Genomic DNA, 16,029 nt, shown 5'->3' with positions numbered 1-16,029 from the left:
CAAATAAGACCGCTCCACGTACAACGGGGTTAGGACGGGTCCCCAGCTGCATTGGCACATCAATTGCCTCGAAATGCTGGTAGTACATCTTGCACTGAGCCACCTGATCAACCCAGTCTCACCCCATGGCGTCAATATTTGACGACACTTGACCATGCGTCAATATGTTGACGCGGAGGGTATACCTTTCGCGTCATTTTTTGACGAACTGGGGACTTCAATACTATTAAGTCCGTTGCATTCTCTTTCCTATTTTCTTACCATTTTCGCGTCGGTTTAGGGTTAGATTTACATAATGACATCCCTACCCAAACCTAACTCTAACCCCAACCCCAGGTGACAACTGTTTAATTTCGCGTACCTAACTCTAACCCCAACGCCAGGTGACAACTGTTTAATTTCGCGTACACTGTTTAATTTTGCGTAATCTAACCCTAAACCGATGCGAAAATGGTAAGAAAATAGGAAAGAGAATGCAACGGACGTAATAGTATTGAAGTCCCCAGTTCGTCAAAAAATGACGCGAAAGGTATACCCTCCGCGTCAACATATTGACGCATGGTCAAGTGTCGTCAAATATTGACGCCATGGGGTGAGACTGTGTTAACCTGATAGGCTGTTACGGCGCAAAAAGATGATAGTCTGTATCGACAATATGGCAACCATTGCATACATCAAACGACAAGGTGGTCTGCACTACATTACATGTTGCAAATTGCCCGCCATCTCCTCCTCCTGAATCAGAGGTCGCTTTGGACCATTCATGTTCTGAGAGAGGTCAATTGTGCGGCCAAGAAGCTCTCACAAGCAGCATTTCCAGGCGAATGGCAATTCTACCCCTAATCGGTCCAGCTGATTTGGAGGCATTTCGGAGCAACACAGGTTAAGTCTAGCCTGGCTAACCCCAGACTAGTCTCATAGAGAATGAGACGTGGTCTGGGAACCATATGCTCATTTTCTTGTATTTGAGGCGTGGTTTACGAATGCCCAGAGCCGTTTACTGGGCGCTATGAATGTCTATCAAATGCATCTGTACGTAGCTCATAGCCAATCGTTTCAATTATACCAGATGACGTATGTAGAGCGACATCAATTCAAACGTAAATGACTTTTATTGGTTCGTGTGCACACAGCTGAAAGCTATGCAACTAAACCGGTAGCTGTATATTGTATTGAAAAGCAACACAATTTTGTGGCAACCACAATACAGGCATAATGAAAATATGATATTAATAAATACCACTTACCATTTATAAGTTAATTGTTGGTCCTATTAAACTCCGTGGTTATCATGTCTTGCCATATCCAAACATCCTTCTTGGATATGAAATTGTTTAACGCCAAAAGTTGCTCTTTTTTAAATAAAAAGAGCTGCTGAGCTATACCACTGAGCTGCTGAGCTATACCACTCCGAAGCGAAAACCTATACCACTGAGCTATAACACTGAGCTGCTGAGTTATACCACTCCGAAGCGAAAACCTGATTATGCACTGCACCTGCTGGTTCCTTCATCAGGGAATGAATGAGTGTTACGTAAGTAACTAAAACATTACAGCATTATAGTCCCAATGTTATGAAGTATCTCCCTTTGGAGTGGACTTTGAGCTTTGTATCTTTGCAGATCTTTTTTCTATGCTCAAAGAGCAACATTACATACTAACAAAAAATAAAAACGTGAAATAGCATAATAGGACCCATTTTAAAACCGCTACGCTGCTATCATGCTACTCCCAACAGCAACTGTATTTTTTGTAAGTTACTCCCTTACATTGCTAGTTTCTGTCAAGCACTTAAGCACTGTCTAGATTAAGTAGGCCTACTGTCTAACCCTTGGTAGAATCTGACCATGGACATGACACTTCAATAGTATATTTTACAAAATAACCCCAAAAATAATATTCTCAAAATAAAAAACAATTTCTGTTGTCACTAAATGGTACACTATCAAAAAAAAAAAAATGGTCAAAAATAGTCTGTTACTGTTACTGGGGCAGTACCTTTTACAGAGATCCTAATATGTACCATTTAGGTACAGATATGTATACATTTGGTACTTATATATACACCTTTGTGCTAACACTGTATGTTCCTACAGGTATGTTCTTTTATGCAGTCTTTGGTACCACTATGTACCTCTGAGGTACAAATATGACCTCTTTAGCTGCAAATGTGTACTTTTTGAAAGGGTACTGCCCCAGTGACAGCTAGAGATGTCAGTAATGTTTGATCTTTTTTTTTCTGACGGTTCTCCTGATATCTTCAAGAATGTGTATGTGACCCTGTCTGTGAAATCCAGGCTAGAGTTTCATGATCTGATTATGGGATTAGGATCTTAAAAGTTTGATTTCACTTAATGATTAAACATTGATTTTAATATTTTCACAGAATGTTCTTTACATTATGTAGAATTATTTTACGTACATCACAACAGTAAATAATTACTTTAGACTGGGTCACATATTTGACAAGTTCTGAGCTACTGGTGATGATGTTAATGCTTATCAGCACTGAAGTTATCAGCACTGTCTTATTTCCACCGTTCAATCAAACCACAATCTTGTACAGAAAACAGAATACAGCAATAGATTATTTTTGCATTACTTTCCCAGCATTGCTGATGATGAATTTTAGGTGATATTAACAGTAGCCCCTTACTTGTAAAAATTCACGAACATTGGAGCCCAACACTCGGAGGATGGTGTCATAGCCTGATTCTTGACAGAACTCAAAGAACATTTTCCCAAACAGTTGCAAAATGTCTCCGGCATCTACTTCTGTTGAATCGAGATTTAAATCAACAGGAAGAAAGAAATAGTAAAACACCACTTTCATTTTTTATCTTTAAACAAAGTAATAACACAACATTTAAAGAGTGCCACAGGAATGACTTATTTTTGTAGGCGAACCCGGAAATTAGGGAGACACTGGTTCCCTCGCAAAAAGCCCATTCATATTCCCCAAAGACTTTTGGAATATCACATAAAATATGCTCTGTGTTTAACTAAAGTTAAAGACACTTACACATTTTGTCAACATGATCTCACGGAAAGTCGTTTTATAGTCATGAAAATGTTGATTAATTTGAGCACAAATGTCTTTTTCATGTCACTGGCACGAAATAGTTTTTCATGTCCGTGGTAAAACTTTTTTTTTCATGTCATTTTATGTATGGTTTTCTCATTTTTTTCCTATTTTTAAATCATTGTCGCTTGGGGTTAGATTTGGGGTTTGGGTTAGGATGCACTTGTATTCATTGGTTTCTACATGTATTTTCTTCTGCTTTTAAAACTATTCTTACCTGGAGTTAGGGTTAGAGTTGGGGTTAGGTAGGCTTAAAGAGGCCCTTCCACATAAAACCGTTTTTACTTGTATTTTTTGATATGTGTTAGGTCCATATGTGTTTGTGTTGTGTCGTGAATGTGAAAATTAACTTCCACCTCCTCTGTCAGCTCTAGCCACTGAAAAGAAATACGCGGAGAAATCAGGTCAGTTAGAAAAGCTTATCAGTGTGACGTGGAACTGATCTAGGTCATTACTATTCATGAGCTCTTCAACTTGAGACCGCGCCCACATATTACATGTATTTGAGTTAGTTTTCATAACAAGTTACAGCAAGGATGGCTAAATGTCAACCGTACCGTATTCGGGCCATTGTTTTTCGTCGAGACATCATTTCTATTAAACGATGAATCATAACAGTTGCTACATGTTTGAATGTTCAGAAGAACGCTGGATTTGAAGAGAGACTGCGATTAAAAAGCAATGCTCCTCCATCAATATTGGATCCGGAGAGAATGGCGCAGCTTATGTGAGTAAAACACTTAGTCTTATGTGTCACTGTGGCGGCTGGTGTTTTCTCTTCCGAGGGACGCGAATTCATGCTGCACATGCTTTGAAAGGGTTTATGATAAAAGACACGCGTGTTTGTTTGAGTAAAACACTTTAGTACTATATGTGTCACTGTGGCGGCCGGTGTTTTCTCTTCCGAGGGACGCGAATTCATGCTGAACACGCTTTGAAAGGGTTTATGATAAAAGACAAGCGTGTTTGTGTGAGTAAAACACTTTAGTACTATGTGTCACTGTGGCGGCCAGTGTTTTCTCTTCCGAGGGACGCGAATTCATGCTGCACACGCTTTGAAAGGGTTTATGATAAAAGACACGCGTGTTTGTTTGAGTAAAACACTTTAGTAAAATATGTGTCACTGTGGCGGCCGGTGTTTTCTCTTGCGAGGGACGCGAATTCATGCTGCACACACTTTGAAAGGGTTTATGATAAAAGACACGCGTGTTTGTGTGAGTAAACACTTTAGTACTATGTGTTATCAGTTGCGGCCAGGATTTCTCTTCAGAGGGACGCGATTCACGCGAATTCAAGATGCACACGCATCGAATGTAATAAAAGACACATGTGTGTGTTTGTGCGTTCGTTACACGCGCGTCGAAGGGTTTATGTAAAAGACGCTTGTGTGTGTGTGTTTGTGTGTGTTTTTTTGTGCGTAGGTTTACGATAAAAGACACGTGTGTGTGTGTGTGTGTGTGTGTGTGTGTGTGTGTGTGTGTGTGTGTTTGTGTGTGTGTGTGTGTTTTTGTGCGTGGGTTTACGATAAAAGACACGCGTGTGTGTGTCAAAAGGGTTTATGATAAAATATGCGTGTGTAAGAAAGACACTGTGTCTTAAGACACTTACTTAACATTAAACTGATTACACATGAGATTAAATTGAAAGTTAGTTTGAACGCAAAACTGTTATCCAATCATAGCAGTGGGCGTTTACTTCCAAGTCGTCAATGCAGCCCGCCCATTAAAACGGATCATTTCTCTAACCAGCCTCAAAATCAGGGTACAAAATGGCCTATTACTTATTGCTTTTGATGTTTTTGGATGTAAAAACCATGCACACGTCATGAGTAGACCTCAGACAACAGTATAAAGCAATAAAAACGACAGCGGAAGGGCACCTTTAAAAATGTAACAGAAAGTGATTCTAACCCCAACCCCAAGTTACAATATTAAGAAAATAGGAAAAAACAATGAGAAAACTAAACGAAAGTCGTGCAACAGACACAAAAAACTATTTATAGAAATTTGTGCGAGTTACACGAAAAAGACATTCATGCTCAAGGCATGAAAAAAGCTGAATTTTGTGATATGGACACGGATAAATTAATAAAATACTTCATGACTATTACACGACTTTCCATGAGATCAGTCTGCATTTTGTCCAACAAGTTAATCTTCACAGATGAATACAAATTGTATTAATTTTAAAGTGTAAATGCAGTTATGTTTGATTTCAAAATTCAAGTTGAGTTAATCTGTATAGACTAACTTGTTGTACAACAAAACGTGTAAAGTGTCATAAACTTTTTTTTTAATCACAGAGCTTATTTTTGTGATAATCCAAAATCTAGTGCTGAGTCCCAATTCGCCTACTTATACTACGACCTAAAAGTATGTACTGTTTTTGTGAGGAAAACGTACATACTTTTGAGTGTGTAGCAAAAGAGTATGCAAGTTCTGGGACGTACTTTGATGACGTCATGCAACGTGAACGAAAACGTGGTTGCCTAGATACGCACACCACGACTGTTAACAATATTTCATTCATTCTTATAACTTATGTCCAATATAATTTTATTTACTATTCCATTTTTTTCTTATTGTTTTTTTTCACAATACATTTTACAATGTGTTCTACCAAGTTGAGGAGTGAAGTAGAGCGTCATTAGACCCAAATGCAGGTCGTTTGGGAGGCTGGTTCTGACGTTCATGTCAATGTGTGTAACGAAAGCTACGTATTTTAAAGTCAAAATATTAAAAGTTTATAGTATAACTATTGTTTAACGCATTTTATACTTATGTATATAACTCAAAAATACCCAGATGAAAATGAACCATGCTTTTACTATAGTAAAAGTGTAGTAACCATGTTTCTTTCGTTGGACTAATAAAGTTAACATTTGTACAGCCACAGTATTACTACAAATAAGCAAGAGGGTCAGTGTGGTTAAGCTCCTCCCTCCCGCACGCAATGGGTTGTGGGCAATATTAGCCATTAGAGTATGGATTGATCTGCAATTCGAATTCTAACCGGAAATAGTAGACCATCCGGGTATCTTTGGGATACTCATTTACACATACTACGATTTGGGACGTACTAATTCTAGTTTCGAATACTATTTAGGACGGATAGTATGCGAATTGGGACTCAGCATATGGAAAAATGATTGGGCTTTTTTGTGAGGAACCCGGTATCCTGCTAACTTCTGGGTTAGCCTACAAAATCCCTGCGACACTCTTTTGTAAAGTACCTAGCCAAAAAGTCAGCATTTGGATTTAAATAATCAAATGCTTGAGAGTCTACAATAAGATAACTATTACAGTTTATGTCTGTGTGTGGGTATTTTTATATTACATGTAACATAAGTGGTTAATTTCAGTTTTCTATGTGTTTATACAGTGTTGTGAGCCCGCCCCTCCAAAAAAAACAAAAAAACAACTCATTCTTACTTAGAACCTTGCTTGCAGCAGCCACAAGGTCGTATGTTTTGGCATCTTCATATATAAATCTGACGAGAAACTGTCCTTCTACATCAAGCTGAGCTTCTTTCCTGAAAAAATATTAATTTTTTTAAGATCTACTAGAGGATCAAAAAGTTTCATAATGCCTTATCATATTAACTAATATTTATTTTACATTATCTGTACAAAATGAAAAAGAAAACATTTGTTTCACACATAATACTATTAGGAATCAAAATACTAATACACAAACAATCTTACCAAAAACAATACAGGAACAAGTCAACCCCAAAATGGCAAAACACATGTAAAATACTATCTATAAATACGCAAATGTCATCAATCACATCTGGTACAGTGAGAACATTGCTAACCTTGTGATAATACTGAACTTATAAAATAATGCAGCAATTACTTTGAGTATAACTACTATAACATTGGCAAAACATTGAGTGAGAGTAACAACTTGAGCTTAAACAGGCTCTAAAACTTGTTTACATTAAGCACAGTTGTGACATGAAAAGACTGCTCTTAAAAGTAATGTCAGAGAGATCAAGAAAGTTAAATAAAGCTGAACTCTTTGTGCTAAAGGAAAAAGTTGTACCCATGTGACCTTAACCCCCCTCCCAAGTTTTGCTGTGATGTCCCACGGTTTGAATTTGGGAAAAGAGCAACTGAGCAGTATAAACATCACTATCAGTGTAACTTACTGCAACTCTTTTTTTATTTCAGAATAAAATAAATACAATATGTCATGTACTGTTCTGTACTGTAGCCTACCCTTGGCTGATTAATTTTGAGAACACTTTCGCTTATACAATTATCAATCACATGCAGACACGCATTTATACAAAGATCTGCTTACACATATCTGATGTGAACACACACGTTTTGAAATAAAATAAAAGATTGTCTATGAAGATCACGTGGAACTCACTTAATGTCTTCCCATACGTCAGGTCCATAATTTCTCAGCACCAGAAGTTCAAGTGCGTGGTTGACAAATCCGTACTACATAACATAAACATATATGCAATCATCAGCCTTATGAACATGTAACGTTATTTTACATGCCATCAGTCAAATAAGTGATGTTAATGCGCAAATAAAAAAAATCAGCTGTGCGCCTCTGATAAATGTAACCTCAAAATAGTAAATTCAGTAATTTTATATCTATAAAATGAAATGACATATGAACTAACCATACCGTAATAATTACTATTTGTATTATAAGTATTTACCTAGGCGATGCCACCGTAAACTACAGAGCAAATATATACGGGAACACTAACCAGGGAACAAATATAAAGCATGTAAATAACGTAGTCATATTTTTGCTACATACCATGTTTCGACAGATCCACCAAATCCCTGTTTTCGATAGATTAAAATAATAAACACCAGAACACCAGCATGGATGGATGCACCGCACAGCTGTTACGAGTGGACCACCATTCCTTAGACAAGCTCGATGTTATTGACAGAGGATCTAGCCAACGAGAGCGCAGGAATGCAATGACTCATAAATATTAATTACGTAATCTGACATTCGTCCAGAGGAAGGATCTGATTGGCTGCAAGGCAGACGTTAGTTCAGCAACAAATCCTGATATGGTTGAAGGCGCGGTTACAAATATTTATTAGGCAATTTGCCGCTACAGGAAGGTTACCAAGCAACGTCGGCATGACCGTATTAGTATGCTCCGACGAAGCTATATAGCTAGTAAGATTAGGTAATTACATACTCACATCCTGTCAGTATATAATGTTTATATGTAAGCATAATTATAAGTATTCTTATTTATAAGTTATTAAAAAGCCCACATTTGTTTATAAATCACAAGTTTAAAAAAATCATATTAAATCAGGATAATTTTTCTTCTGATTTATGGAATTCATATTTTAATTCATATTCATATTCAATTTTTTCAAAACAATGAAAAAAGATCAAATAAACCCAAATATATATTGTAGACATTGACAAAGTATTTATATGTTGATTTTAACAACAACAACAACACATTTTGTTTGTTACACTTTCCAGTGGCCTGCTGTTGGATAGGTGAACATAATAATAAATATGAAAGCGTGCAGTGATGATGACTCTGGTGATTATGACTGGATATAATTTTATTCATTCACAGGCCTCTTGTTTACAATAAAAATATTACAATTAACTTTTTAAGAGTCTGCAGAATTTAGAGTACAGTAACCGTTATGTTACCTTTATGTGTCTTTGTTTTTGTGGTTTCTCTTTACCCTTTATGGAAAGACCACATTTCATTAAAAACATGGACATTTTAAAACCTTGAATAAAGCATGTTTATTACAGTCAATATTATCTATTACAATACAAAAAGTCACAATGATAAATGTTCACTTCAAGGATGATTGTGGTCAGTCTTCGCTGATGTAAAGCTATTAGCCTGTGTGCTTTTCTTCCACTACTACAATATCAATGAAATTACCCCTATATAAGTGCTCTATTTAGACTATTGAAATAGAACATATTGTCCGTACAGACTACAAATCACTTTCTTGACTAGAATTTAACAAAATCATCAATCAGTATGGATACAAACTTGAACATTCTCAGCTTTTTAGATTTTTGGTTTACAGTTAGGAAGTTACACATAATTCTTACAGAAATGAAAGATGTTAATTCATTTCAAATCTTACATTTACCAGATTTAATGCTACTGTCAACTACCTGTACTCATAAAACATTTAATGAGCATCATTTGATAGATGTTTTTGGAAACATTCAACACTTGGATTTAAATCTACCTCTGGCTCAACTAAAAGATACACAAAGTGTCAATCAGCATTAGCTCACTGTTTCCAGCATTTAGTCAGATTAATTATGCTTCATCCACTAGGCTGAGCTTCCTCTGTTGCACAGCCTCTGGAAACAGAACTTTTTTTTGATCACGAGCCTGGAGGAAGTAACAAACACCAGGAATGTCAGCTGGAAAGTTGGGTGGAAGATCCTCTCTAGTCCGGGGGATAAGGGTGAACTCTGGACAATCTTTTAACAATCTGGAATGCAAGAGATGTAAAAAATTGACCCTAAGCTAAAGCCCATGCAGATATACTGTAACTGCTAGTATTAAATCAGCAGGAATCTATGAAAACCCAGCTGCAGTCTTTTTTATTGTGATTAACTGTTTTATACCTACATAAAAAGTACACTCTTAAAACGAATGTGTTAAAAAAACACATCTTGTGTCTAGTTAAGGACAACACATCTAATTTCTGTGTTAAATAGCACGCAGTGTAAAAATTAATGATATATATCAAAAATTCCATATGATATGTCAGTCCTTCCCGTTCACTTAATACAGCGCATTTATTCATGTCGTTTTATGGATTGATTTCTCTCTTTTTTATTAAACCATTGTCACTTGAATTTGGGGTAAAGTTTTACCATGTTATTTGCTAATGTTAAATAATCCATCTACAGTAGTTGCATTGTACAATAATGAAATCATTGTCTATGCTGTATGTGTTGATAAAATCAAAACATTGTCATTTTAAGTATTATTATTATTTATAATAACCACCAAGTTAAATAAACATGCCAACATGTTTAGTCAACAGAATAAATGTCAAGGACATGCACATCAGTTTATACCTGTATGTGGTGGGACTGATGTTTATCATTCTGGGCAGGCTACAGGACTCAAACTTATTTGCTAACGTAACATTGTTGCCAAAAAGGCAGTAGCGGGGCATTTTAACACCAACCACACCAGCCAGAACTGAGCCTGAGTGAATCCCAATACGCATCTAGAAATAAAACCAAGAGTACAAAAAACTGTTTCAGTTAAACTTGCTTTTTCAATCGCATTTCAAGCCATATATAAAATTTCTATTTGTGTGTTTAATTCTTTGTCTACAAATAATAATTTTAAGCAGTTCTCAAACTAGCACAGTACAGTGTAATAATGCTTACACTAAACTAATTCATATATCGATTCATTTTTTTTTACAAAAATATTTAACCTCAAAGTACAAAAACAAAAATAAAAAAATAACTATAAAAATAATTAAAAACAAATAGCTATAAAGAAGAAAACAAGAATTATAATTCAAGAGAGACATGTTATGAAAACTTTGAAACGTGTTATATTTTGATTTTATCTATATATTTGAAATTGATAAATACTTTATATCTAATTATGTATCAATTTCAAAAAATTGGGATTGCAAGTTGTGTGTGAATTTTTTTAGTCATAAACACCATGTGTAAATAAGTATGTATTTTATTTAAATAAATTACCAGCAAACAACATATTTATGTTTCATATCTGTAATTTAGTAAATTTTTAATGATGAGAGAAACCTTATTAAAATAATGATGTACAGTAAGATGTAGTGTTGTATTTTTTGACATTCAAGCACTGACCTTGATGACCTCCCCCATGGGAGTCGTGACCTCATCAGACAGTTCCATCATCTTTAGAGACATTAGAGCAATCTGGACAGCGTGGGTCGGACTCTCCTTGTGCAACCCTCCAGCTACACAGTACGCGTCGCCGATGGTTTCCACCTTGAGTGCGCAAATGAGGATGTATGAAAGGTTACAGGAGCAGAGTGCTAAATATTTCATAACACACATATTCAAGGTTAATAGTGCTGAGCTGCCATAAACTCTCATGTGCCATTTTTGTTCATGTGTCAGCTAAAACCAAACAAAACTGTTGTGTAATGAAACAACAATTTAATTAGAATGAAATTAGAAGTTCACTTAATATACACAGAACATGAAATATTTAATAATCATTAATTAATTATGCTTATAAGCCTACTAATGCACACTAAAGTAGAATAACACACCATTTGATATAATTCTTGCCAACCCTAAAGTGAATGCCAAAGATTCAATGTTAAATGTAAGCTATTTTGAAACCAGCCATGACAAACTAAGTTTACGTTACAAACATTGTACATCTTGACAGTTTGAGAGACATTATTTCCTGTAATTGACAATCCTGTATGGAGATGTTTGAGGCACCCATCAAGAACCAGCTGAGAAATGTAAGGAGAAGACGAGGTGGATCTATTTTAGGATATAGCTGTCTGTAAAAATGTAAGCAAAGCCAGACACTAAACTAAACTTGGACTTGGTCTTTTACAAGAGATCCATCTCAGCTGCGTATGGGAAATTCTGCTTTATATAAATACAGATTACGTGTAACCTAACCTCCCAGCAGTTTATGAGTCTGCTTGTCTGAAATTATTATATTAATTATAATTTTGTTATATTTATATAACAAATATTTTGGGTGAATGATTATCCATGGAAAACACTTAGGGCCGAGATAAAGTTGAAGGAACAGATTTTCCAATCGGTCAGTAAACAAACAGATTTTCATCCACCATTTTTTGGCTAGTTTGGAGCTAAAATATTAAAAAAGAAGATAAAGTTTTTACTATTTCAAAACAGTAACATTATCTTTACCGTTTTTTACCTACCTTATACACATCCAGTTCTCCACAGTAATGATCAAATCTAGTGTAGAGCTCACTAAGCATGTTTACCACCTGCATGGGCGTGCATCGTGAGCAGATCGCAGTGAAGCCCACAATATCTGAGAAGAGCACTGTAACGTGATCAAACTTCTTCGCCTGCACAGGAAGACCCTGCCAGAGACGCTGAGCGACGTTCCCTGGAAATATTGTGAAGAGCAGCTCTACCGTCCGCCTTTTTTCCTCTTCCAGGGCCTGGTGTGCCTGTTCCAGGGCAGCTTTGGCTTTGCCTAGACGTTTCTTTAGACCATCCTGTGCCTTGGTCTGCTCCCCAACCAAAACGACATCTCGCAGTGCATTGTGGATGGGAATGTCAGAGAGGTAGAGCCCCCGGCCTGTCAACTCTTCTAGCTTATCCACACACGGAGAGCCGAGGAAAAGGAGTGCACTTATCTCTGACATAAAGATCATCTGCCCTTTCAGGTCCATATGCTAAAAGAAAAAGGTTGAGAGAATGAGGGCAACACTATGAGTTTTAGATTAAAAAAAATTGTATTTGCCTGTTAAAAATGTGGAATTTTGTTACTTATCCTATGAATCTGACATTTGCTTGTGTTTTTGTTTGTATTTGATTTGCAAATACCTACAGTATATTAACAGAATCTTGTATAAAAAACAAGCTTTTACAACACATGCATACTACTACATTTCATAATGTGTGAAGTCTTCCTAACCTATACCTACTACAAAAACTTACTTCTGAAATGCATTTGTGTGCAATGAAAATTTTCAATGTTTTATTGTAACTAAATGATCCTTACATATTTTGATAAAGAAAGAAATCTAAGGCGTAGAAAGAGTTGACATTTAGTGCACATACAGTATAGAAAATGAATGTGTCATTCTTACAATCCAGGGTTTTACCCTTTTCTCCTTTCCTCTATTTTCCAGCTGATTATCAAGCAACAGCTTATGCAGTCATTTATAAGAGAAATGTTGATACTTAATTATAGTGCAGTAAAGATCATCAGATTAACACAGTTTTTGTTTTGCTGAAATCTGACATTAGGGCATACGTAGAAGAATATATTTAATAAGGCATTACTACTTTTTAGATTCAACTCCTAATAATATCTCTTTATTATTAATGTACACATATCTTTTTTTAATCTGAATATGAGGTATCACAGTAGTTGCTGGGCTATTTCGTTCCCAGGGAAGATCTCATTAGAGGCTTCGAAGGGCAAACCTTAAACTCGTCTTGACATTTGGAGCCATGTTCATTTCATCATCCGTGTGTTGCAGTGCTTTATTGCGTTGGCCTTATTATACTGATCTACTGCTATCCAAGAAACTCTGCCTTAAGAAAAACCTCAAAACTCTCATAACAGCATGAGCATACCTGAGAGAAAAATCTTGTTAATTATTCTCCACTGACTGGTTGAGTCATGTTGAGCTTATTAATTGTCCAATCAACATAAACCCTAAGCCAATCTTTCATTAGCTTTTCTCTTTGATGGCAGTGTGATAACATGACCTGCATAAAGTTCACATTTCAAAACAAATCTAATCACAGCAGCACAGCATATGAATGCATTTAAAGCTGCAAATGTCTTTCTACACCCTGTGCCCTAGAAAAGCAATAAGCTTGATGTTTTGAAAATGTCCAGGTAAGCAGTTTCACACATAACAGTCTACACATTGTTAGCATCAGCTTTTAGATACAGAGAAAGAAAGAGAGAACAGTATACCTTTCCAGGTTGCTGTCTCACACGTAACATAAACTGGGTGTTAAGCATGGTTAAAATATCCTGGAAGCTGGCTCGTATTTCGGGTGAAACAATGATAAAGTGCTCATCGAAGACAGGTCTCCTCTGACCATCTCTGCAACGCCCGAGTCTCCTTCTCAACCCATCTCCAATCTGCATCATTCCCATTTCCTGATCCAGGAGTATGTGGAAGGGAAAGGTGGAGTAGAGTAGGGAGAGTGGGATGTCTCCAGATGAATGTGTCCTCATGGGGCTTGGTGTGAGGCTTCTGCCATCTCTGACCACCACGGAGTACAGCAAATGGGGCTGGTGATTTGCCTGTAAAGCACCACTGTCTTTAATCCCAACATCCATTCTGACTTCAACACGTGTGCTGTAGAGAAAACTTGCTGCCGCTTGGATAATACCCGGGAAGAAAAGTTCTGTGGTGGGAAGGGGATTGAAGTAATAGACAGTCAGGAGTTCTGGATCTTTGTCTAGGCAGAGGATGGAGGCTTGGTGGATGTAGCGCTGTACTTCAGTAGTGGGCGGAGTGCTCTGCTTCAAAAGAACATTGAAACTGTTGAGAAAATCATGGAGAGCTCCCCCCACTACTCTGAGAATATGACCATCTTCTTCATAACAGTCCCGAAACACCTCCGTACCTAAAGAAATCTTGAGTGTGTCCATGTGGATACCTAAAAATAAATTGTGAAAAGTACAATTAATTTACAATTAAGGCTGCAAAACCTATATAGATTTTTTTAGGCACATCCACTAATTACCTGTTTTAAGGGAGTAGTTTCTCATGACTTCTGATAATTGTTCAGATTTCTCCAGTGTCTGAGCTACATCAGTGCTGCATGCTACAGGGCTTTGGACACATAATGGAAGAAATATTTTAATATGTTGAATGAAAACCTTACAATGTTGAACATCAACAGTTTAACATAATAAAATAATAAATATAATTGAGCTAAATCTATATTTGAAACAAATTAAGAAACAATGATAAAATGCAAATATGTTTCATATATAACTGTAACGGATGACTGTGCTGATTCTTTTGAGTTGCATGCAAAAAAGTGCCCGAAAATATAAAATAGTGAAATAACTGCGTAAAACGGCTATTAAATAATTGTTAATAGCCTATCTTATTATATCCAACATAGGCTAGCCTAATAAAAAAATAATATCTTACCAATTCTCGTCGGACTGCTCCTTCGTTACTCTGACCATTGCATTTCGTAATTTCTCGAACTAAAAGAAAACATTGAACCTATTAATTACAAGGTTTAATTTGTGAGCAATTTGCATATGCATTTAAACCACAAAAATAACATTTTTACTGTTTCTGCAAAATATCTTGCATCAGACATTAATTTACCTCCGGGCACACCAGTTTTCGGATGCTCTCGCCCAGTGAATGCAGATTAACTTTGCTTCGGCTTGTTTTGCGTTTGGGTATGTTTGTGATGTTCCCCTGCACCGCTCTGGATATCGGCACAACAGTGACTGCATTGCTTTCTTCAAAGACGGGTTCCTCATTTCCCACGACCATGGAAAAGGGACATTCGCCCGCAATCTTAAGATCCTTCAGTTTAGCACAAAACATTATTTGCGTATTGTCCTCTCCAAACACGTATCAGAAATATCTACATTGTGGATATCCACTTCTATCCTTCATAATTATCCGCTTGCAGGTGAAGGCATTCGTGATATCAGTCCAGAATAAATAATTTACCCGCGCATACACGTCTTACCGAGACCTAAGCTATTTCAAACTTATCAGCACCTATTCCGCCAGCATGCAATATTCATAGTAAATTAAGAGAGCAAATGAGAAGCCAGGAATTATTAAGAGTGGCCAATCACAGGAGTGAGTGGAGCTTCCAGCTAACCAATAGATGCACTGGCAGACAGAGATGCATAATGCTGTCTGGAGATGCGTTATTTTCTTTTAGACAGAGAGCCTATGTCTTGGAAATGCGGTGTACTGTGCGCATCATCCAGAGGACGCTTGATAAATTGGTTGGATGAAATGACTGGACACCTGGTAAACAGAGTCTGCCCGTTCATATGTCAGATGATTTGACATGTTTTCGTAGACGTCTGGGAAATATTCAGATGGTACATACTGTATTTTATCCCTCTTACCATTGAATACTTATGCAGCATCCCGCCTTATTTCTTTCGAACTCCGATTGATGCTCATATGAAAACGCTCTCAACATTTTGCACATTCATCTGTCCCTTAACATCTCGTGAGCGAACCGTCTTTTGG

At 36.7% G+C, this 16,029-nt stretch overlaps 2 protein-coding genes across 4 annotated transcripts in view; both read right to left on the bottom strand.

Moving 5' to 3' along the window:
* The window catches only part of gucy1b1 (guanylate cyclase 1 soluble subunit beta 1), a 44,243-nt gene extending 36,222 nt beyond the window's left edge, over nucleotides 1-8,021 (bottom strand). For all 3 annotated transcript variants that reach the window (XM_073814416.1, XM_065254793.1, XM_073814417.1), the window contains exons 1-4: nucleotides 7,871-8,021; nucleotides 7,463-7,536; nucleotides 6,514-6,614; nucleotides 2,657-2,775 (exon numbers count right to left, since the gene is read on the bottom strand). In XM_073814416.1, the coding sequence (XP_073670517.1) occupies nucleotides 2,657-2,775; nucleotides 6,514-6,614; nucleotides 7,463-7,536; nucleotides 7,871-7,873 (297 nt within the window). In that variant the 5' untranslated portion in view covers nucleotides 7,874-8,021. The remainder of the gene's footprint in view (nucleotides 1-2,656; nucleotides 2,776-6,513; nucleotides 6,615-7,462; nucleotides 7,537-7,870) is intronic.
* Nucleotides 8,022-8,602: 581 nt separating this feature from the next.
* Nucleotides 8,603-15,648, bottom strand: gucy1a1 (guanylate cyclase 1 soluble subunit alpha 1). The gene is made up of 8 exons (XM_065254792.2): nucleotides 15,133-15,648; nucleotides 14,947-15,005; nucleotides 14,531-14,619; nucleotides 13,749-14,443; nucleotides 12,004-12,489; nucleotides 10,934-11,077; nucleotides 10,160-10,314; nucleotides 8,603-9,564 (listed from the first exon to the last, which is right to left on the bottom strand). Exons 1-8 carry the CDS (start codon nucleotides 15,358-15,360, stop codon nucleotides 9,387-9,389), a joined length of 2,034 nt encoding a protein of 677 aa, XP_065110864.1. The 5' UTR covers nucleotides 15,361-15,648; the 3' UTR covers nucleotides 8,603-9,386.
* Between the last annotated feature and the right edge of the window lie 381 nt (nucleotides 15,649-16,029).

Source organism: Paramisgurnus dabryanus, chromosome 4 (assembly GCF_030506205.2).
Source record: "Paramisgurnus dabryanus chromosome 4, PD_genome_1.1, whole genome shotgun sequence".
NCBI lineage: Eukaryota > Metazoa > Chordata > Actinopteri > Cypriniformes > Cobitidae > Paramisgurnus > Paramisgurnus dabryanus.
This window is presented reverse-complemented; position numbering and strand designations above follow the sequence as displayed.